Source organism: Halichoerus grypus, chromosome 9, assembly GCF_964656455.1.
Source record: "Halichoerus grypus chromosome 9, mHalGry1.hap1.1, whole genome shotgun sequence".
NCBI classification, from domain to species: Eukaryota; Metazoa; Chordata; class Mammalia; order Carnivora; family Phocidae; genus Halichoerus; species Halichoerus grypus.
The window spans coordinates 44,223,215-44,247,874 of record NC_135720.1 but is presented as its reverse complement, the minus strand read 5'-3'; the positions used below and the strand labels follow the sequence as shown (position 1 = coordinate 44,247,874).

Here is a 24,660-nt window from a genome sequence, read left to right as displayed (position 1 = left end):
CTCTTCAACAGCTGCACTGGCTGTGGCCAGGGGGCAAGGCAGACCTTCCTCCCGACACCCACTTCCCACCCATTCTCACTCTCTCTCCCACTTGCAAAATCCTCTCCCTCTGTGATACTCCTGCCCCCTAGCTCTGCCACCTTTTCTTCTCGCTGTGGCACCTAATGTCCCCCAAGCCACGTTCTCCATTCGCTGAGGACTTTTGCCTGGCTCAAGGTCTTCTCCATTCTTTCCCTGTGATCGCACTGGAGAATTCAGTGTCCAGCATGGTTTTTTGACGTCTCCTCTAGTAACCTCCACTCTACTGAAACTCCCTGCACAGATGTCCACACTCCTGTCCACACTCCTTCGGCAAGAACTCCAGTTCAGAGAGCTTACTAATTCTGTCTGCTCCAAACCTCCTGTTCTTTGGATTCCTCACCTTTCACCCTACCTGTGCGTTGACCTCATGAAGATACTGGATGCCCAGATAATCACCATTTTCCTCTGGTTGTTAAACTTTTTTTTTTTTTTTTTTTTTTTAAAGATTTTATTTATTTGACAGAGAGAGACACAGCGAGAGAGGGAACACAAGCAGGGGGAGTGGGAGAGGGAGAAGCAGGCTTCCCACAGAGCAGGGAGACCGACATCTGTCAGGTGCCCAGGTAGGGAGAAGCAGGCTTCCCACAGAGCAGGGAGACCCTGGGATCATGACCTGAGCCGAAGGCAGACGCTTAACGACTGAGCCACCCAGGCGCCCCTGGTTGTTAAACTTTTTAAGTTGAATTTCCTTTCCATCCAGCATGTGAACTGTTTTGTCTCAGCATTTTCATGCCGCTGTCTTTCCAGGAACCCCAAACCTTGAGGCCCTAACGACAGAAGTCCCCCTCGGCATACCACCTGCGCCTGTCCACCACGGCAGCAGGAGAACATTGTGTAACTGTTCACACCGGGGCTCTTACCAACTCCTAGTTTCCCCACTTACCTGGGGCCCATTACTCCTCAACCTTATCAAGCTGATCTTCGATAATTGCCCCTCAGCAATTGTTCCAAAGCAGTGCCACTCCTCCCACCTTCCCGTACTCTGAGGCCTTGCCACACTCCTTCCCCTCGTGGTCCTTAAAATCAGACCGGGTACCTGCCTGTCTGGCCCTCTTTCTACAGAAAACTGCATCCACGCCAGTCCTTTTCGTCTCCTGTCCTGGGTCAACGGGAAAGGGGCTCAAAACCTTCACCGGTGACCTAATCCCCATTGACTTCTCCCTCATCTCAGATTTTGCCCCAACGATTCCCTTTTCCCATGTCCTCACCTCTCCCTCTCAACTGGTATTTGCCTCTTGGCCTATAAAGTTGTTCAAATCTCTCTCAAGTGTAAAGAATTCTCCCTTAATACCCCAAGGTCATCTCCTTGCCTGTCCCCATTCTTCCAAGAGTGATCTAACCTGGCATGTTCGTGTGCCTCAGCTCCCATTCATTCTTGTCTGATGTAACTTTTGGTCATACGTGGTTATGCATTGGCTATACATACAAAACGTAGTAACCCTTTCCATTTGTTCAAGCCGCCTTTTGCATCCCTTTAGGGATTTTAAATGGTTTTTGTGTAAGTACTGCACATTTTTTGTTTAATTTAGGCTTAGGTGTTTTCTTGTTGTTGCCATCAGAAATGGTACCACCCCCCTCCTTTTATAGATCAAGAGCTGGTATGGCCTTGCTGGAAAAAAGTATACATTCTGGAATTGGACTGCCTGTGTTCAGATTCTGCTATCGTTGTATGATAAAGAAAGTGTTATTTTATCTCTCTCTGACTCCATTTCCTTATTTCTAAGTGGAGACTGTGGTAGGATATACTTCATGGGGTTGTGGTGAAGATTACAAGGGTTAATACATGTAAAACCCTTAGAACAGTGCCTGACCCAGGCACCATGTTGGTATTAGCTATTACAGACATATTTTTTTCATTAAAAATATTTTTAAATATTAAAACGTATTTTTTCTTCCTCTTTGATTTGTTTATATTCTATTCCTTTACTAAATTTCCTTGTTTCTAGTAGTTTTTTAGTTGATTCTCCTAGTTTTTCTGGGAATGTGATCATGTAGGCCAATAGTGCTGTTGCAACCTCCTTTACCAAATTTATATGTACACTTAATTCCATTGGCAATACGTCCCTTACCATATTAAATGTTCCTAGTATCTCCCTACTCAGCATGATGCTGGCTTAGGGGTAGCAATAGATTACATTGAGGTGTATATTAAGAAAGCATCCGTTCATTCCTTTTTTTCCTCACCAAGAATTAGTGTTGGATTTTCACCAATTAGTTTTCAGCATCTATGGAACTAGAAGCAAATGATTTTTGGGGAGCCTGGGTGGCACAGTCGGTTAAGCTTCCGACTCTTGGTTTCGACTCAGGTCGTGATCTCAGGGTCATGGGATCGAGCCCTGCACTGGGCTCCACACTCAGCGGGGAGTCTCTTAAGTTTCTCTCTCCCTCTGCCCCTCCACGGTGCGCTCTCTCTCAAATAAATGTCTTAAAAAAAAAAAAAAAACAAAGCAAATGATTTTCTTGCCTAGGATCCCTTTCTAGACCCAGCCATATGATTAATTATATCATTGGATGTCCTAATATTAAACAGTTATGGTGTGAGTCCATTAAACTGCTGCTGAATTCACATCAATAACATTTTATTTAGGATTTTTGCATTAATGTTCTTTCACGAGACAGGTCTTGTCATTTTCTTTGTGTCAGTCTTCATCAGGTTTATTAGCCTGACAGAAACAATTTCATTTTCTCCTCCTTTTGGTTCTTTTCTTGCTAGGCATTGAAATAATCTGCTCTTTAAACGTTTGGTAGCATTGCCTATGAAACCATATATTTGTGGTAATTTTGGGAGGAGGCAGCACTGACAGTTTTTTCCATGGAAATCTGTTTAGATTTTAAAACTTCATTCAGTTGGTTTTTTTTTTTTTTTTAGGATTTTATTTATTTGAGAGAGAGAGTGCACAAGCAGGAGGAGTGGCAGAGGAAGAAGGAGAAGTAGGCTCCCCCCGAGCAGGAAGCCTGATGTGGGACTTGATCCCAGGACCCTGGGATCATGACCTGAGCCAAAGGCAGATGCTTAACCAACTGAGCCACGCAGGCGCCCCAAAACTTAATTCAGTTTTGGTAAATTACATTATCTTTGAAAAGTTTTCAAATTTATTCATATAAAATTAAAATAGTTTTTTATCACCCGTTCATTCCCTCTGTTTTTATGGTTATTTCTCCCTTATTTTGTACATTTGCCTCTACTCTCTTTTTTCATATTAGTTTAGCCAGCAGTTCATCTGTTGTCTTTTTTCCCTGAAAATTAGTTGATTTTTTTTTTTTTGGTTCAATTTTTCTGCTTTCAGAAGCAGATAACGCATTTGTTACGGTGCTCGGCAGAGATAAAAATGTCCTTACTGATGGTGAGACTGACACTTTCCCAAATGTCACAAGTATCCTGTTGCAACCCAGCTCCCTGAAGACTACGGGAACCCTGTGCACATGAAGGGCGAGGGAGGGAACATTCCCGTCTCAAGAGTCTGCAGCTCTGCCATGGAATGTCAACAGTCACCCAATTGCAGAAAATCTATTCCTAGTGAAATTCAAATCCAGCTCAACTATCATTTTTAAAAATCAAAACTTAATCAATCCTAGGCTCCATAAAACCTTGCACCATTAAAAAAATATGTAAGTGGGGGAGAAAGACTGAAAAGCTGACAGTTTCATCTGTATTTCCCTTTCTCCCTTTGTGGCCTATTAAAGTAGAATCAAGAAAGGGATTTGAGTCCTGGCTGACACCTACTAGCTGTGTAACCCTGGACAAGGAATATAACTTTCTAGTTCTCAGTTTATTCATCTTCCCAATAAAAAGTATTTTGACAATCTTCATAAAACCTTCCAGTTCTAATAGGCAGAAGTAGAATATCATATTTGGAGAATGTGCTGCCCCCTGCTGGCATTTTGACAAATTGCAAATTTTACCAATCCAAAGCAAAGACTCCAAGTTTGTGTATTTTATATTTTGTGGCTCTAATTTTCCTTCTTATACTTCCATTCATCTATCTTCCTATTTATGAGCCAGAGGTCTTTTACAATCTTATTACTTTTGCCATTCAAATCTTCCTTCCTTCCCAAATTCTTTGAAAGTTTTGTTGCAACCTCCCAATCCTGTGATGGCTTTTTAGAATTTTCTTGTGGTTCTGTTAATTTTTGCTTTATATAATTTGAGGCTATTTTAAATTAATATATACAAGGTTAGAATTATTTTAATTTTGTACTGAGTTGATTCTTTAAGAATTGAAGTAGCTTTCTCTATCCCTGGTAATGCTGCTTTTTTTTCCCTCTTGAAGCCTAGTTTCTCTGACAGGAATAATTATCTCGGCTAGCCTTTGGGGAATATATGCCCAGTGTATCTTCTTTATCATTTCACTTTCAGATTTTCTGTGTCCTTATGTTTTCAGTGTGGATTATTTTTTCCAATCTGAATTCTTTGTTTTAACAAGAGAGTTTAGTCCTTGATCAAGCCCTCTCAAATCCAATCCTAGTAGCACTTGGCACCTGGCAGAATATGCTAGCTAATTCTTACACTTGTGAGGTCTCATCTCTTTTCTCCCTTACCAGGCCCAGCACATCCACAGCCAGGCTGTGCTAGGATTTGAGCCTAGTTACTGGCCTGGCAGCCAAGAGAGGAGACGGGGGCAGTAACTGTCTGAGGGGGCGCTAGAGGGACCCACAGGACTAAGCATAGAGCTGTACTCACAACTATGATATTACAGAGAAAGAACACCAGGCAAAATCAGCAAAGGGGAAAGGCACATGAACAAAGTCCAGAGGAAATCTGGCACAAGCTCCAAGAGTCTTCTTCTAATTAAGTCACAGAGGATGAGCTGAATTCCTCCAGCAATGATGTGTAACACATGAAATACTGTCCACCGGGAAGTCGGCCTGAGCCTGGGCAAGCCTGCACAGGGTTTTTATTGGGCCTCAGTCACGGAGGTACACTCGGCCTGGCATGTATCAGAAGTCCAGATTCCCAGAAGGAAAGCAGGCGTTTAACATAAATCTTATTGTTTGTACAAAGGCTTCAGGCACAGTAAACCACCCTTATCAGTTAGGGAATGGGAGAGGGGGGACACTCCTGAAATCCAAATTGCTGGATACTAGCCAGAGGTGAACTCTGCAGGTAGGCCTTTCTAAGGAGAACAGGTTCAGGTACACCATTTGTGAAATACGTAGTGAAGTGAGCCGTGACCTCATGCCAACCACTTACCGATCAGGAGGTCCTCCTCTTCAGCCTCTGGGTGGGAGATGAGCCGGTTCCTCATCTAAGAACCTGTTTCCTCACGTCTCACTCCTGGTCCACTTGTGTTAGCCTGGGTCCTCCAAGAAGCAGACACCAAGACCAAGAAGGGATCTGCTGTGTAACAGATTTATTAGGAGCAATGCTGGTGAGGCAATAAGAGAGGAAGCTGGGTTTAGTGGGAAGCTGGAAGCAACCAGCCCCCGATGCGGGTAGGAGCTCAGCTGCAGGAGGGAAGGTGGGGAGGAAGCCACTGAGATTAGAATGTAATCCTACGGGAGTCTGGCAAGACCGTCAGGAGTCCTCAGGCCAAGGCAAGGTCCTGTCCTGGGGGCAGCAGTTGGAGAAGCCGGGATGGGTTTCAGAGTGCAGCAGCTGCCGAGCCCGGAGTCACTGTGCTGCACCTGCGGGACATCTGCGAGCCGCAGTCTCCTGGCCGCCGCCACAGGGACTACCGCTCTCAAAATACACCTGAAAAAGATTTAGTATCAGACAAATATTTAGCACCAACAGCGCATGGTAACTTGCAATACTTTTAGTTAAAAAAAAAAAAGTTACAAAACCACCTAAAATAGAACACTGATTAAAAATGAAAATGTAGGGACGCCTGGGTGGCTCAGTTGGTTAAGCGACTGCCTTCGGCTCAGGTCATGATCCTGGAGTCCCGGGATCGAGTCCCGCATCAGGCTCCCTGCTCGGCAGGGAGTCTGCTTCTCCCTCTGACCCTCCTCCCTCTCATGCTCTCTGTCTCTCATTCTCTCTCTCTCAAATAAATAAATAAAATCTTAAAAAAAAAAATAAAATAAAATAAATAAATTTAAAAAAAAAAAAAAAAATGAAAATGTAAATAATCTTTTAAATTTCATAGATCGAACAACATCCTATGCAGATGAATTCTGGGGTAAAGACTTTTCCAAACTGCTTGCTGAGCTGGGAGCTTAAGCTGACTGTAGCTACAGACACCATATTGTATGAGGACTAAATCAAGGTTAATCAATGACAAAAAATAAGTGTTTCTAAATGTTAATAACTTAAGTAGTCTTCTGAAATATGATTTGTATTCATCAATACTAAGAGTAAAATACCATTTGTAAGTTTATCTTGCTGATTGACCTCAAATACCCTTAGCAAAGCAAAGGCATTCCTACACATTTTACACCTAGTCCTTAGGTTGACTGTAAGTGACCATATGTAAAACTTCTGAAGCAAAGAAACAGAACAATGTTTACAGATGTTGCTAAAAATTATTTTACACCTCTTTTGGAAACTTCTCAACTCTGTGGGCTCAGATGATAAAATGGAAGAATGTCCTCTTACACGGTATCTAATAGGATCGGTTTTTTAATTTGTTTCAATATTATCCGCTTAGAGAACATTGACTATCAAAATCTGTAACATAAAACTAACCCAAGGAGACTAGAGTCTTTGCCATCTGCTAAGTTTCAACAAAACGCTGGTCCCACAGTTGCTCTGACAGTTCCTTCCAACCACCATGTTTTTAACTAACCCAGAGTAAACATTTCCTATGATCACACGGTTAATTCCTACCAAAAAAAAAAAAAAAAGTTGCACTATAGTAACTAGGTTTCAGCCTTCGCATGGACCTGATGGCTGTTAGTACAAATGATAGAAGCTACTAGGAATAAACCAAAATATTTAATGGGAAAGAAACTTAAAATGTTTGGGGTGCCTGGGTGGCTCAGTCGTTAAGCATCTGCCTTGGGCTCAGGTCATGATCCCAGGGTCCTGGGATCGAGCCCCGCATCGGGCTCCCTGCTCCGCGGGAAGCCTGCTTCTCCCTCACCCACTCCTCCTGCTTGTGTTCCCTCTCTCGCTGTCTCTCTCTCTGTCAAATAAATAAGTAAAACCTTAAAAAAAAAAACAAAAAACTTGAAATGTTTTTTTAAAAATGAGATCAATACCATTTTAATGTAGAAGATGCCATCTTTATTTACAGGCTAATAAAAAAATATTAAACTCAACTAGATATAATACATTTGTCATAAATCCTATAGATCTGAGGCCGACCCTACGTGGAAGACTGAATAAGTGGAATGGTGGAATACATAATAAAGATGTCAAATAATGTGTGACTTACACATGAATCAATGAATTTTGTTTCTTAACATGAAAACAAAGTAAGTCCACTGTGTGGGGAGTAAAACCAGCACCAAGCACAAGCTGTGTTACCTTTTGACAACTATTCAGTTATAATTACCAAGACTCAGAACCTTTCATTTCTCTTAAACCTGTTTTAACAAGCCTCATAACCCAAATGTTGCTGCTCCATCATATTCCTAACAGATAACGTAGAAGAGAATTTCAGAGGCTAAACTGTAAATACACACGCACACCCCTACACACAACCCTCATACTGTGGAACATTTTTTCTCAGCTCCTCTGTGTGTGCATTTGTAGGTTTTTCTTTTTCCTTTTTAACTGTAATGGCTTCGCAACAGTTCTCTCCTTTTCTATTTGGTTTTGTCCTAGAAACTTAGGTGCTAGGAATTTCTTCCCTATAAATGTGAAAATATAAAAACTGCTTCTCATTCAGTCTCTAATTCTTAGCTCATCCCCCAGAGACCAGTCTAAAATGAACTTTTAACTAGGTACTTTCTAAACTCCTGCCAGGAAGCTCACAGTAGCATCTGAGCAACAGGGTTCTCATGCAGACTTCGCAAACCAGGGTGAAGCAGGAATGAAAACAGAACTGACTTAAGCAATCTTAAACTACCTGGGAAATCTTTCCTTCTGCTCTTCAGCCCTTGAAAGGAGTTTATGTCATAACCATCCCATATGATCCATATTACATAGCGTCTCCAGAGAAATGCCAATTCAAGGCTCTTAAAATACTCTTTATGGACTTTTTTAGATTGTTCTTGAAAATCAGAAAGTTTTAGCTAGTATCTCCTAAGGATTCTGTCTAGTAGATAAAGGATATTCTCTGGAAAAAAAAAAAAAAAAAACCCCGCCATGGTCATCCCATCCCAGGCTGCGTTTTAAAAAAAACAAGAACATGGTTTCAAGTCACAACAAAAATGTTTTCAGATACACTGCAATGGAAATTTTTTTGGCTAAATGAATATACTGGCTCAACTCCAGCTTGCAGATTTCATGTCATGCCTGGGGTATGTGTTTGGTGTAGGGGGAATGCATAAGGAAAAAACTTCTTTCTTTTAAGAGGCCTAGCCTGTCAGGAGCAAACAGTAACATGTAGCTTGCTTATTTGGTTGTACAATTAAATACTAGCTTTTGCTGGGAGGCAACGTTACGCTACAAGGTATTTTAATATCAGTAACAATATACACTATGAAGTGCATTTCTATTACAAACTAACATGGTGATATACAAATGAACAAAACCATCCAAAACAAACCATAAATGAGCAATAGTTAAAACATAAAATTTATAAATAGCAAAACCACCAAATAAAGTATATACATTGTATAGATTTACCTATGAACAAATATATAGTGCATCTAGGAAAGACAAAAAAAAATGTGTTCTATATCACGTAACATCTGAATATTATACATGAAGATACTGGTAATATTCTAAAAGCCTCGTAGGCTTGTCCCCCACTTAATAGTCCCTTAAATGTATATCCTTTTAAAAAAAAAATCAGTGATGTTGGCAAAACTATCACCTCTTTAAATGCAATGTTTTCACTTTCCCCAAGCAGGGTACCAATGGCCTGCAAAGCAATAAATAAGACAGCAGGCCCTCCATGCTTAATCCTGGGATAAGAGAATTAACAAGTCTGTAGTTTTGCATATGAGAGCACTTTAGTCAAGAAACACTGAGATGAAAAGCCAACCCAAACAATTACCGCATCAAAATGTCTTCACTTTATCTTGCCCACCAGTGCCTCGGCTTTTTAAGTGATTGGCAAATAAGTTACTTTGAGAGAAAACTGCTGTGTAGATGCAATGTAATTTACTGACAAATAAATTTGAGCTATTACTGCCAGAAAAATGTATCGTTACGTACCAAGACTATCACAACAAGACAAACTTTATGAACAACTCAAAATGTATAAAACTGTCTTTTGTGGATCCCAGAAAAAAAACTATTGGAGTCTAAACATTAATAATGTAATGCTCCAATACCATGCACACAGATCAACATAATTGAGGACAGATATTTTATACTCATCTGCATTTCTTTTAAAAACCAAGAAAGTACAATGTACAATAACTTTTGAGAAAGTATCTCTAGTGCAGCATTGATTGATAAAGGATTGCTTAAAGAAAACTATTTTGTACTGCATTGAATAAAGCTGAAAGGCAAACTTATTACAATAAATGATCATTAAGAACTGATTTAGATATCAGGATGCAAAATAAATTAAAAAACTAAAGCCATTCTTTTAGTTAAAAAAAAATTAAGTCAAGCCTACATTTCTGCAATTCACTGAGTTAGGTTCTGTCTCTGAAATACCACACTTAACGTTCTGGAATATATATAATATGAATTCATTTATTCTCTTGTATTTAAAGGCTATTTCTTATAAAATTCCGGTTAGCACGGTCCTTCTACTAAATGGAAAAGGAGACAAATAAAACAGTCGTGCTTCATTTGGTACTTAAGAGCCTAGTAATATCCCTTGGGGAAACACATGCTTTGGTGCTTTACAGTTTTACGAAAATCAAAGTTGCTTTACATGCAATAGCTAATTATGGTATACCACAGAAAACAGGGAGTTTTATGCATTTAGAATTGTTCACATGAAGCCCTGAGGTACCCGCCTTTCATTTAGGCTACAAGCCTCCCTTGATCTTGTATAGTCTTTGTCACCGTTTCCCTAGTGCCCCAAACTCAGAAGAGTCTGGTCAGCAATCTTGTCCAGAGGTACAGTCAGTTCAGTACGATTTTGTGTGATACAGACCGCGCACATCATCTAGTTTAGAAGCACTGTCGTCTACGGGAGCTTCACTCGAAGTTCCCAGGTCTCCATTTTCATGTCCATCAGCTACTGCCTTCTTATTAAACCCTGAAAGAAAGAGAAAAAAAGGCAGATACTTTCTAATCCAAAAAAAAGTCTTAGAACTTGATTGAGCAAAGACAAGGAATGCCCACTATAATTAATAATAGTAATGAGGCAAATGATGGGGCCCTAAATTAATCAAGTTAGTAATTTCTGACAAAGGGATTCTTCCTTCTTCTGGCAGATATCAAACACTGTACAGATTTTTTCATATTCTCTACTGGACCTATCAAAAAATTATATATAATTTCCTACCAGACTTTCCATGAAACTTAGAATTAATACACACAATCGTAAAATTCAGTTAATTCTACTTACACAAATATATAATGAACAGCCAACTATATGTTTCTTCTATATTTCGCTTTCAGATTATTTAACTGCAGTGAACTGAGGCACATGCTAGCTTCCTGCTAAAAATCTAAGTTGTTGGCAAGACAATGTCCAGATACAATTTAAAACAAATTTTGGTTAATCTAAAAAATAGACACTAGGCTTGCCAATAAAATCAGAGTTGATTATGTCATCTATTTAGTGAGCTATGAAGTATGGACGTGTGCTAAACAATCATCAGTGGATATATTTTTTTGTGATTTGAATCCATTAATCGTGGTAAATCATAAGAGCATACATTTTGGTTTTATGAGTCACATTTTAAGTGGTCTGCAATTTACAGAGGTGGCACAGAAGTCTTTTAGCCTCAGCTGCAAAAAAGGAAAGGAAGAAGCCTTCTACTGCGGACAGAAAATAGTTGAAAGGGTGAAAGACAATGAAATCATAGGGAAAGTAGCCCAACGGTGTAAAGTTATGACGTACTGCCACAATGGTTTTGTTCAAGATGCATGGGGAGAACACTATTGCTACTGCTGTCTACATGTAGATAATTCATAAAATCCAGGCTTACCACAAGAACATTAGTTCATTAGTTCACTATATAACTCTGTGCCAGAAATTTCTCATTTTTGGTTTTCAGGATGCCTTCACACTGCAGATTCCAAAGAGTTTTGTTCATGTGGTTTACTAATGTTATGTAGGTTATTGATGTTTACCATATTAGTAATTAAAACTTCTGAGAAATCTAAAAAAATTATGACTTTGTTAAAAATGAAAATAAGCCTAATAAATGTTAACATAAACAACATATTTGTCTCAGTGGAAATAATTCCATTTTCTAAAAATTTAGTCAGAAGAGGAGCATTATTTTCAATTTTGCAAATATCCTTAAAGTCTGGCTTTAGGGGCGCCTGGGTGGCTCAGCTGGTTAGGCATCTGCCTTCGGCTCAGATCGTGGTCCCGGGATCCTGGGATTGAGCCCCGCATCAGGCTCCCCGCTGAGCAGGGGAGCCTTCTCCCTTTCCTGCTCCCTCTGCTTGTGCTCTCTCTCCCTCAGTGTCAAGTAAATAAATAAAATCTTTAAAAAATAAATGAATAATAAATAAATAAATAAAGTCTCGCTTTATAGATAGCTGGATTTTCTTATTTGCCTCTGCTCAATCTATTACAAGTATATAAAAAAGTTCACCCTCACACAGATACATAGTTGGAAGAGGGAAGAGTAGTTTTAATAGGCTTTTCGGATAACTGTCAATATTCTTCTTTGATACTATACCAAAATTGGAAACCACAGAATTTGAAACCATATCCATGAACTGTTCACGCTGTTACGTTAAAATCCACTTGTCTATCTTGCTGTTTGAATGGCTCTTTTACCCATGCAGGATTTTGTAACATCATACACTGGTCATTTGAAAAATATTAGATCACTGAGTTATGTAGCAATTCCACGAGTTGACAGGTTTCATTTTTACTATATCAAAAAAAAATCACATTTATTAACATCACCACCAATCTTATTATACAAAAAAGCTGTCAAGCTCATGGTGATTGATACAGGTTTTACAAAATTCTAATTGTCACTTGAAAGCTGAAATTTTATCATTGGCACTAAATACTGTCAGTTGTTTCCCTGAAGTGATGGACTCATTTTGTTCCTTTTAAAGAAAATGGCTGCCGGGCGCCTGGGTGGCTCAGTTGGTTAAGCAACTGCCTTCGGCTCAGGTCATGATCCTGGAGTCCCGGGATCGAGTCCCGCATCGGACTCCCTGCTCAGCGGGGAGTCTGCTTCTCCCTCTGATCCTCCCCCTCTCATGCTCTCTGTCTCCCATTCTCTCTCTCTCAGATAAATAAATAAAAAATCTTTAAAAAAAAAAAAAAAAAATTTAAAGAAAATGGCTGCCAAACTGTCTGAACAACCATAATTTTAGTCAGTCATTCTTCAAGTCAAAATTGTCTTCCATGAAAAAAATGGCCAGTTCAGCTAGCTACTTAATCACTTCGGTGCTTTTCTTTGAGACCAGCATGCAGACTCAGTGCTTTATGCATACTTCCCATCTCATAACACACGGTACGAAAAAGACAAGCATTCAAGGGTCGAGATTTAATAAAATGAAGTTTTACTATTTCATGAAACTGGTATTTTCTTCTTTTTTTTTTTTTTTTTTTAACTCTGAGTAGATGGCAAGAAAGAAACAATGATTACTTTAGTAGTAGTACCACTGCCTTGATTTGTACTAAGGCAAACAGGTATTTACCCTCACTGCTTTTGCACCATCAGTGCAAATATCAATTCAGGAAAAAACCCACAAATAATGTTTTAGCATTATTATGAACCATTTTGGGGGGGCGTTTTATTTATTTATTTGAGACAGAGAGAGAAAGAGAGCACATGCGCACGCCTGCACGAGTGGGGGGGAGGGGGAGAGGGAGAAGCAGACACCCTGATAAGCAGGGAACCTGAAGACACAGGGCTCAATCCCAGGACACAGAGATCGTGACCAGAGCTGAAGGCAGACGCTTAACAGAATGAGCCACCCAGGTGCCCCTATTATGAACGATTTTTATCTCATGAATTCCCTAGGAGGGTCTCAGGGACCCCCAGAGATTCATAGATCACAATTTAAGAACCACTGCTCTATGTAAAAGAAAGGGCCAGAATTTCTCTTTACAATATGTGTAAATAATAGCAAAGGAACTAAACCAAAAATTCTCAAGATCACATATCCTGATTCTAATAATAATTGCAAGACAATGGTCTAATAACATATTCATATTAGTCTACAAATCATTGTATTATGACAGAAGAATGCACTTTAACAGCAAGATGACAGTAAGATGTATCTACTCTAAAAGGCATTTTTATCAGTCTATTTCAGAATCTAGAAAACTTGGGATTTTTATTTTTTATTTTTCAAGGATCATTTGTAGTTCAGTAACTGGTAATACACTTGTCTTAAAATCCAAAATGAACCTAAGAGAACTTCTATGTAAATACATTTTGGCATAGTGACCAGTATGCAATGAAACTATAAGCAAAGGAGAGCTATTTGATCTGTTAATGATGATTTCCCCATCATTAAAACAGTGTTACTGAAGAAATCTAAAACTTTGTATTTTAAAAGTTTATTAATAATAAATACATTAACAATAAATTTTAGAGTAATTTTTACCTTGCAACACTTTGATTTCCCCGCTTGTGTCTTTGCACCCAGCACCAGGATTACTCCCTCCCTCTAACTCATCAAGGTACAAACGGTAGCGGTGTCCACTCTCATCTTCATACTCTACATTTTCATCATCAGAATCCACTTCGGGAGCCACATAAACTACTTCAAATTCAATCTCTCCTCTCTAAAATGAAGAAAGAAAATGAGCAAGTCAAGTTACTGTAGTTATACTCAAAAAATGGTTTCCAAATTCCTTGGGGTGAGTGATAGGCATGAGAAGCAGTCAGATCTCAAATGTAGCTCCTCCTTTCAAGACAACCGATAATGAAATTCTAGAATCTCAAAAAATAGAAAAGCACACAGAGGCTATCACGTCCAGATCAACCCCATGAATTCTAAGTAATTTCCTTTTAATATTACAATAGCTCTTTGTACTAGTCACAGTATTTTTGCTAACAGACCTAAACTAAAAATGAATGCTTAACTACTCAACTTAAAAAACTTTAGAAAAAATGTTTAGTTTAAAAGTCATTCTGCCATTTTGTACTTGACACAGCAAATCCATCTAAGTAGTCAGATATTAAAGTTGCACTTAAGGGCATCACACAAACTTTTCCTTGACTAATTCAAGAAACCTCTACACACTGATTTCTTTTTTCTTAGTGAATAGGTCTTGAGCCTTTACTTAACTTTCACTGAGTACCACAGTGTTAATAGTAATTATTATAATAGTTATTTTATTTATTGTACAAGACTATATCCTTCAATCCTTGAATAACCCTATTGTAGTACAGTCTCTTTTACATGAATGAGAAACCTGAATGAGTTCTGGAAAGAGCAGATAATTTTTCCAATATGATTAGCAAGTAAAATAGAAAAACCGAAATTTGACTCCAAAGTCCTTGCTCTTTCTACTAGACTAAATGTATAATATTTGGGGGTGCCTGGCTGGCTCAGTCAGAAGAGCACTTGATGCTTGATCTCAGGGTTGTAAGTTCGAGCCCCATGTTGGGGATAGAGATTACTTAAATAAATTTTTAAAAATACTTATTATAAATAAATGTAATACTTGTACTGCTATTTTTTTTAAGATTTATTTATTTTAGAGAGAAAGAAAGTGCAAGCAAGGGGAAGTACAGAGAGAGAGGGAGGGAGAGAATCTCAAGCAGACTCCCCATTGAGTGCGGAGCACGATGTGGGGCTGGATCTCGCAACCCTGTGGATCATGACCTGAACTGAAGCCAGACGCTTAACCGACTGAGCCACCCAGGTGCCCTTGTACTACTATTCTTTAATAAAACTTATGTTCAAGTAAAAAGTTACAGGTTATTTTATGTCTAAAAAACATTCCAAGTCATTTAATAAGAGAATACAATTACTACACATAAGTCTGGTATTTGCAACTCTGAAAATTATGGCCTGCCTTTGCTCCAAAGAAAGCATGCCATTTTTTACTGCCACTCACTAAGTCAGTCTCTTTGGTGCTCTGCTTTCCCAGCAGTTTAAGGTTATGTTTCAGAATTTTAACACATGCTTAGCATTTCCTTAAGTTTGTGACTGCCTGTTTGTATTTCCTTGACCACAGCTGCCATTCATCTCACTCTCGTGCTACTGAATATGGCCAACTTGGACTGAGAAAACACTAACTGAAAGAGGTTAGGGTTGCATTCTGAGATCTCTCTTAGCAGATAATGCTTACAAATACCATCTGGGGGAGACAGACGGATAAGGTGGTAGTCTTCCATAAAGTTCTAGATTAAAGAATTAGGTCTGTGGGTGACAGTCATGGAGACAGATTTTAGACTTAATATGAGGAAGACCTTCCTAAAAATCAGCAATGTACAACAATAGAATGGACTACTTTATCAACAAGTTCCCCCCAATGTAAATAGTTAATTAGTGATATTGTAGAGATTTATACAAAGTAGAGTTGAACCAATAAGCTATAAATTCACTTTCAACTTTGAGATTCAATTCTACACTGAGGACCCAACAAACATCTCAATGTACTATCAACATCTAATTTCTTCAACCTTCTTCTTGAAGGAAAAAAAGAAAACAAAAAAAAACCCATCTTAAGTAAACCTGGTAACAAATAAGACTTGTGGGTATGAATCCCAACTCTATGATTTATTTTCTTTGCAACCTAGAGCAAATCCCTAAGAACCTTAGTTTACTCATTTTAAATAAGAGGGTTGGGCTAAATGATTTCTAAGGACCCTTTCTGTTCTAACATTTATGTCTGTAAAACCAATCTGCTTCTAACATTATGTTTTCTATAATGCCTTCTATTTGTATAGTGTTTTAGTCATTAATGACGTTTTGCTTTCTAAGTACCAGGTCCTGTTCGGAGCACTTTCTATGAATCAACATACTTAATCCTTACAGCTCTCCAATAAGGGCACAGTAGCAGAGCAGAGGATTTAAGTAACTTGCTCAAAGTTATGCAGCTGTGGGAAAAAGCAAGTAAAATCTTCTTCAGTAAATCTGGCTGAATATCTTCTATAAAAGGCCCAAATCAAAGGGAACTAGTATCTATATATAAACACTTTACTACGTAAGAAGCCTCAAATACTGGAAGTATAAAATATTCAGTAGATTCAAGAAGAACCAATTGATAGATCCAATTTTAATTACATAAAGGGAACTTACCTGCTGGGAAAGAATGGTTACAGCTTCTTTATGCTTTGTGTCCCTTAGGTTAACTCCATTAACAGCCAGAATAGCATCTCCAACGTGCAGTCCTCCACATCTATCAGCAGGTTGCCCTGGGTGGATCTCAGAAATGAGGATTGGAACACCATGTTCTTTCCCACCCTAACCAAAAAAAAAAAAAAAAAGGCAGTCAATTAGTTTACTCTTTTATAGTCACAGACTTTCCTAACAATAAAATATCTTCTTAAAAATACATTTCAATAAGCATCTATCCTGTATAAATGCTGAGTAAAATATTATTTGCTACTTAGGTAATGATAAATATATTATTACGAGTATCAAACAGTTATCTCTGAGTAAAACAATAACATACATGTGCTTTCTAAAACACATTCCAAAGCCAAAAAAAAAAAAAAAACCAAATCAAAAAACTACAATCGGCTGAACTCTTTTAAACATAAATAAAAATATTTTAGGTATTAATAGTCCACAGCACTATTAGATTTTATCAAATCTAAATCACTATAATAAGACTTACCATTATTTTATGTACTACAAAAATCACTGAAAGAGTGTAAGAAAAATCTCAATTTCAGAGATATTAAAATGTGAAAAAATATGCAACACAGAATTGATAAAATGCAGTTATTTGGTACCTTTCACTTTTTAGTTTGTGTTATAATTATTTGTGTGTGTATGTATATATATATTGTGTGTATGTGTATATATACGTATTATTTGTGTGTATGTGTATATATACGTATTATTTGTGTATGTATGTGTATATATATGTATTATTTGTGTGTGTGCATGTATATATATATATATATGTGTATTATTTCTTCTAAAATTTATGCTCTTTGAGGGCAGTGCATTCAAAAAGGTAGGTAGGTATTCAATAAATACCTATCAGGTAAACTTCTTATGATAAAAAAAATTTCTACATTAAACAATACCAAAAAGCAAATGAACTTATGCAGTATCCATATATTACCAAATTAAAGACAGAGTAAAGCCATCTTATTCATTCTTCTGGAAAAAAGTACTGTAAGGACAGCAAAATGACTCCAAATATATGTATTTTATAATATGCTGCTCTCAGAAACGTTGCCCAAGACAACTGTTTGTAAAGGCATCAAATTTAGAAAGGAAGAATATTTGGACTCAACAGCCAGTGAAATTTGACAACAAAGAAACGAGAACACGAGAAAGATAGCACATACTCTAGAGAAAAGAACAGTACAATTGGGAGCCATTTAACATAAAGAAAACAGTCATATCCATTCTCAAAAGTCCTAGAGGCAATCACAGCATATTGTACAAAACTATAACCCAAGTCATAATGAAAATGCTAAATTATGCTTAATAAAGTAATAATTTTACTAAAATTAATAGTCATTAGGAAGATTTACATACAAAAAAAAGTTTACACAAAAGTGTTGGTGCCCAGGGGAATAAATTTAGTTATTTAGAGCACATATCCAGAATACTTTGTTTCCCAAGGATGTCCAACAGAGGAGCACGATTATACTAGTTAATTATAGAAGAGGAGCCTGGAAGCACTACTTCTTACTGTAATTGAAATGCCAAGGCCTTCATGATCTTCCTTAAGGAGAAGAACTTTTCTAATTGGACCAACACCCTGGCTTTTCTTTAAAGAGTCTTGATCCTTAATGGGGGGATAAAAAGAAGAAAAATTAGAAGAAAAATTAGTACTACTTAAATGATATATCAAATAATGTAAACCCATGCTATATAACTCACTTTTAGAAATCTTCATTAATTTCCTGGAATGCATACACAGTAAAGTGTTAAGAAAATAATTTAACAGATAAAATGGAAAAATGAAAATAGTTTTCTGTTAATATAGCGAACGGATGGATGATTTTCTCACGCTTTTGTCAGTTTCTTTAATTCATCTCCTTTTAAATTGTAGGACATTACAAAGGAAACTATTGCCAGGAATTAACTGGTAAGCAAATATCTTCAAGAAATAAAAGTAGTAAAATGTTTATTTTCACTAGAAAATATCATAAAGATCTACATCATTTTAACTAATTTGTAGAATTAAAAAAACAAACTGCTAACTGGATCATTAATTACTTTTCATTCTGTTGAGCTCTGGAGTCTACCTCTTAAACAAAGGACTTTGGTCCATAAATTATTCTTTCTCTGGTACCTTTACTCTTTCCTTCTCTGCTAAGCTCCTCCCCGTCCAGCATATAAACAAATTCTAAGCCTCTTCCAGCTTTAAATACTGACCATGTGAAAACATAAAACAAAATAAAAACCCTTCAATTATCTGCTGTCTTCTTTAGCTACCACCCTCCCTCATCTTTCCTTAACCTTTACACAAAGTTAATCCCTACGATACCTAGTTCCTTGCCTCCCACATTCACTATTCCAGTCACCATAATTAGGGTTTTGCCCCCACCTGCTCTATTAAAACTGTCTTCTCTACAGTCCCTGGCAGCCAACATGGCTCTATCTAATGTATACTTTTTAGTCACTATCCTATTTAACCCTTGCAGAAAGCTGATACTGTTCACTACCCCCTTCCTGAAACCCTCTTTCCCTTGGTTTCTACTACACTACCTTACTAGATGGATTGTATCTGACAGCTCCATTTCAGACTCCCTCCTTTGGTGATCCATTTCTTTCCCTCACTCCATAGAAGTTTCTCTCCATCCATGGCCTCCTATTCTTTTTATTTTCTATATACTTCCCTGGGTTATTTAATCAATTCCGTGGTTAGGTTATAATAGATAATTTACCTAATATTTCTTCAACTCAGACTTCTCCTAAATTCCAGAGTCATATATCCAACTGGATATATTTTGTTTGTCCCAATGGCACCTCAAATAGTACATGTCTAAAACAAATCTCGTATTTTCCCCTCAATCTTCCTTTTCCTCTATTTGCTTTATCAATGAATGCCATCATCCCACTCAATAGCCCACACCAAAAACCTACACTCTTCCTTCTCATTTACCCACATACCCAAAAGCAGTTAATCACCAAGTCTTCTTGATTCTTCTTTTTTTTTTTTTTAAGTAGGCTCCACGCCCAACGTGGGGCTTGAATTCACGACCCTGAGATTGAGAGTCACATGCTCTACTGACTGAGCCAACCAGGTGCCCCCAACTCTTCTTGATTCTAATTCTCTCAAACCTACCCTTCCTCTCAAATATACTTCCCCTACATTCATCACTTTCTCCCTAAGTTACTACAGTATCTTTCTCATGTATCTTCTTGACTCCAGTTAGGCCCTCTTCCTGGTATATCCTCTTCACTATACCAAATTAATTTGTCAAAGTTATGTTAAATCTTGAGTCCACCATTTTATTAAAAAATCCCATGATTATCAGGTTAAAGTTCACACTCCTTTAGGTAGCATGAAATAACTTTTGCCATCTAGCCACTGCTTGGAATTTAATGGTCCCCAATGGTCCCCAATGTCCTAGAGAAGACAATGGCGTAAGTGCTTATTGCAATCCCCACTCTTCTCCCACCAACTTCATGTACATGTCAATTCTTCTTACAATAATCTTTGCAGAGGGAACAAATACTTGAACTTGTTTAAGGCCACGGTTTATCTGGTACTAAGATATGTAAGCCACCGGGAAGGAGTCAGACAGGCTTTTATTATGGAAAGGCTTATATTATCAGACAGCTGTAGTAATGAAATTTAATAAAGATTTACCCAGATAGAAAAGCTCTTGTACAATGGTGGCTACAGATGCAGACAGATGGACACGGATCTCAAATTCCATCTTAATTCAAGACCAAACAGGTGGAAATGTTCATTCAGAAACTACAGTTGAATCTAGTTACCAAAAATTTCCTTTAAGAACTACCCCCAAAATACTTGCCAATTTATTAATATGACCACATGTTCTCTGCTAAGCTTAAAAAATTTTTTTTAAACATGCCTAATCATGATCCAGGAGAATTCTGAAATATGAGCCAAAGTATGAGCAATATGTATTTGCTAGCAATAGTTCAGTTTTCAGAAATATCACTTTCAGGGCATTTCAGGGTAAGTCAACCAAGAACTTTATGTATCTGTTCTAAATACGTTTAATTCCACTTTCCCTTTTTTAAATAATGGTTTTAAATACCACTAGAATAAAAAACATTGAAAGGACTTCTGACTACAGGAAAAAGGAAGAGGTGGAGTGAGAAACAGTAATGAAGCAGACATACGTGGCCTGGAGGGGCCTGCATTGGTCGCTTCAGGTCATTACGTCCTCTACAGGCTCTGATCACGGTTTTGTGACGATGCAAATGTATTTCAGCTTCCAGCTGGTTCCAGAGCTTATCATGAGCTGGTCCCTTCATATCTCGTCCTAGTAATTGTATTTGTTGGACCCTTTATATTGAGAAAAGAGTAAATTCAGTTAGTTTTTCATTATTATAATTTTTATTACAGAGAGAATTCAAAAAAATTACTGAACACAGTAGCTTCTGCATAAACCTGTTAGTAATAAAACTAATACCTTCAGGAACCTCCTGAGGTCTCTCAGATTTGTAAAATACCAAAGTCTGAAAAAAACAGATGTCTTCGAGAGAGAACTAGTTTTTTTAAAAAAAGAATGAATGAGACCTTTTCTAATCATATCCTTAATTCAAATACATCTAAAAACAATTTTTGAGACTAATGTCAATGAATGTGTTTCATGTCTTGCACACAATCAGGGTAGGTCAACAAACAGATACTACTGAATACTAGGTCTTTACAAGAGTCTAACTGTACAAAAACATTTCTTTTAATGATAATTTCTTTTTATAAAATGATTATTTCAAATATGGCAAAAGTTATTAGAAAATGTGCACTTCAACATGATATAAATTATTTTTATTTGCTCCACATCAGTTCTTAATGTGATGTCAAAACAATGAGTAAAAATTTATTATTTACCAAAAATAATAAATCACCAAAGTCTGTGAATAATTAACTGTAAAAAATTAATGCAAGCAGAACTTTTTATTATTATGATAAAGTCACTGTCATTCCAATGTGTCTGGAAGTTCAAGAAAGATTACGCTTCAATGATCACAGAAAGAATTCCTTACGGAAGTCATGCTGTACATGTGAACATCATCTTTTATGGTTTCAAGGCAGGAAATGGCTGAAAAGTGCAGATCTAGCGTTATTAGCATTTCAAAATAAGTTCCTATCAGTGTGTGTGTGTGTGTGTGTGTGTGTGTGTGTGTGTGTGTGTGTATAAACCAGAAATACTTATGTAGTATGGCTAAATAAATCTGCAATATATAATGCTATCAATATTAAGTTAACAACAGCAAGCTATAACCAACTGTAAAATATCTCTTAAAGATTAATGTTTCATTTACCACAAGAGGTTAAGAGTCAACCTCATTAAATATCCAATTTGTTACCTAAGAGTACAACGTACTCATCTTTTACACACCTTCCTGCTAGTTCCTTATCCAAGTACTTGGCAGCCAGTCTTGCCCCATAAACTTCAGCCTGGAGAACAGCTATATGTCTACGAAGGGCTTCATTCTCTTTTCTCAACAACTTCACTTCAGCTTCAAGTTGAGCTTCTTTCATTTTTTCTTTTTTGTTTGCTTCAAGTTCTCTCTCCTATTTTAATTAAAAAAAAAACAAAAAAACACAATGTAAGGAAAATACTTTTAAGGCTTTTTGGCAACAGACCATGTTCCTCAAAATACATAAAAGCGCACACAGTCTACAATACCAACAATGAAAGCATATGATAAGAGTTACCACTTCATTTCCATAAAATGGGACACACAAGCAAAGATTTGGATCCAATTCTTTTTAACTAGTACCAGAAGGTGTTGGGACCACTTCCACATACGATAATTCTATGCTTTGGGGTACTCTGACACCGAGGATACTAAGAGAATTAGTCTTCTCTAAGCTCATGTCATCATATACTAATAGGAGTGGTTTCAATGAATGCATCTGCTCTCTATTTACTTTCTAAAAATGACTCCAGAAACTAGACTAAAATAAAAATAATCACTCTGGTGGTTGTACCCGAAGATTTAATTAACTTTAATGCAAAAATTCTTTTTTGCTGTTGTTTTTGTTGTTTTTAATTATTTTATTTTTTAAAGATTTTATTTATTTATTAGAGAGAGAGCAAAAGCAGGGAGAGTGGCAGGCAGATGGAGAAGCACGCTCCCTGCTGAGCAAGGAGCCTGATGCGGGACTCGATCCCAGGACCCTGGGATCATGACATGAGCCGAAGGCAGACGCTTAACCGACTGAGCCACCCAGGTATCCCTAATGCAACAATTCTATAAACAAGTCAAAATCCTTCAGTTACATATATAGATCCTATAGCTAATTTACGTTAGAGGACTATAAGAAACTTACACTGTTTAAATTAGAACAGATACTCCAATTTTTTAAAGAATGTTTGATGGTCATGGAACAATGCTGGTAACAAATGCATTGAAACACTGACACATTAAAAAAAATTCTCTACTTAAGCATATCTATGGTGTAGATTATCACTGAATTTGGGGATCTGATTCATCTATCTGTCCATATGTCAAAGTGAGTGAAGTTAAAATGAATGTTTGCAGAGGAAAACAGGGCCTCACCTGCCTTCTATGAGGTAGAATGGGCATCCATTTTTAGCTCTCATAAAAGGATGCCATCCTATGCTCCACTTGGTAGATAATCCATATATGTGAATTACAGGTGTTAGCCAGAGTATAAAACCTCAAGATCTTTGCCATCCAATTTTTACCATAAGCTTACACATGAGAAATAATGTTCAATTTACCTTAAAAGTATAAAGTACAGTGTGTCTATTCCTGTAAGTCAGGGGTGACGAATGTAAATGCCTTCAGGACCCAAGGACAGGACAGATAGGCCGATATAAGACAAAGTAGAGTGGAAAATGGAAGGTACAAAATCTTGCCTAAAGGCAGTCAAATTCAAATACACACACAAACTCTGTGGCTAAACAAAACTCTTCTGAGAGTTGAATAAGGGCCCTGATAGATATTTTGAGTGTTATTTTTGGATCAAGAAAACTATCCAAACACTGTAAACTTCCATTTGTCCTGAGCATAAGTGTTTTCACTGCCTTACAGAACTGCTTTTACTGACTCACTGATACACGGAATCTATAAATCTTGTGAAAATGTGGCTGTACTTGTTGACGAGATGTGGAAGACACTGTTCATGTCCACTTTGTGAGACTTAAATAAAGATCTAGCTGAGCACCAGAAAAAAACGTTTCTCTTGAGCAAATTCCAAGTGATACTGTTTCTATTGTATGGGTACTGATTATTGTAATTATTTCCCTTTTTATTCTGGATATTAAAAAGCTGAGAAACAAATTTAAACAAACTTCTAACAGTTCTGGAATATATTTTGGTACTAATTTAACTGTCTGCTTTGGTCTACTCTTTTGACAACAGTATATCAATAAATGATACAGCTAAACACCAATATATGATATATTCAAATACAAGGCAGTGAGTACCACTTAAACACACACAAAAAAATACAAGCTAAAATGAGTAATTACCAAGTGGTAGATGTATTTATCACCTCTTTGATTAAAAATATTTGTTATTATAAACAGAGGAAGATTAATTAGCAGGCCTTTTCAACTTCTGTAAAAAAATATAACCATTAGACCATAATTTCTAAATATTGTTTTTCAAGAATTTTAAGAACTAATAATTTAGAATCCTCCTTTTTCAACAACTTCGGAATTACTAAAATCGTAATTTATTTCAGAACCTATTTTCTAAAAGGCAAGTAGCAGTTCCAAAAAACCCCACAGTTTGGATGTGTTTTTCAGATGCTGTTTTTCAGAAAAAGAGTTCCCAGAAGACCAAGTATTCTTTGGTCTATGGACTAAATAAACTTTACGTTGAGAATTATCTACTTACAATTACTTTGATGAGCTATTTATACAATGTTTATGAAATGTGAGAAACACATATTAAGTCACCATTTTGCTTTCATGATTCAAACCCCTAATGAATCTGACAAACACTCCGGCCTGAAAATAACTCTGCAAGCACGAATAGGACTAAGAAAACTGAAATTCATCACTTTCAGTTTTAAAGAAAACATATGTATCTTCAGTTAACCTGCTTAATAGGTAATAAGCAAGAAGCTCATTTTGTATTCAGAGAGCCAAACAGCATTATTTTCCGAAGAAATAAAGCCATAAGACAAACTGGAACCTGAT

General features: G+C 37.2%; 2 protein-coding genes across 10 annotated transcripts in view; one reads left to right on the top strand and one right to left on the bottom strand.

Moving 5' to 3' along the window:
* Nucleotides 1–3,213, top strand: part of DCBLD1 (discoidin, CUB and LCCL domain containing 1) — a 69,974-nt gene extending 66,761 nt beyond the window's left edge. For 3 of the 5 annotated variants that reach the window (XM_036082285.2, XM_078054808.1, XM_078054811.1), the window contains exon 16: nucleotides 2,951–3,020. In XM_036082285.2, the coding sequence (XP_035938178.2) occupies nucleotides 2,951–2,966 (16 nt within the window). In that variant the 3' untranslated portion in view covers nucleotides 2,967–3,020. Of the gene's footprint in view, nucleotides 1–2,950 lie in introns of all 5 variants that reach the window. The other 2 variants (XM_078054810.1, XM_078054816.1) reach the window with 2 other exon arrangements.
* Nucleotides 3,214–5,415: 2,202 nt separating this feature from the next.
* The window catches only part of GOPC (golgi associated PDZ and coiled-coil motif containing), a 42,362-nt gene continuing 23,117 nt past the window's right edge, over nucleotides 5,416–24,660 (bottom strand). For 2 of the 5 annotated variants that reach the window (XM_036082288.2, XM_078054818.1), the window contains 6 exons: nucleotides 21,880–22,055; nucleotides 20,654–20,819; nucleotides 18,021–18,116; nucleotides 16,445–16,609; nucleotides 13,796–13,976; nucleotides 7,227–10,295 (listed from right to left, as the gene is read on the bottom strand). In XM_036082288.2, the coding sequence (XP_035938181.2) occupies nucleotides 10,165–10,295; nucleotides 13,796–13,976; nucleotides 16,445–16,609; nucleotides 18,021–18,116; nucleotides 20,654–20,819; nucleotides 21,880–22,055 (915 nt within the window). In that variant the 3' untranslated portion in view covers nucleotides 7,227–10,164. Of the gene's footprint in view, nucleotides 5,774–7,226; nucleotides 10,296–10,318; nucleotides 12,097–13,795; nucleotides 13,977–16,444; nucleotides 16,610–18,020; nucleotides 18,117–20,653; nucleotides 20,820–21,879; nucleotides 22,056–24,660 lie in introns of those variants that run through there. The other 3 variants (XR_013441138.1, XM_078054817.1, XM_078054819.1) reach the window with 3 other exon arrangements.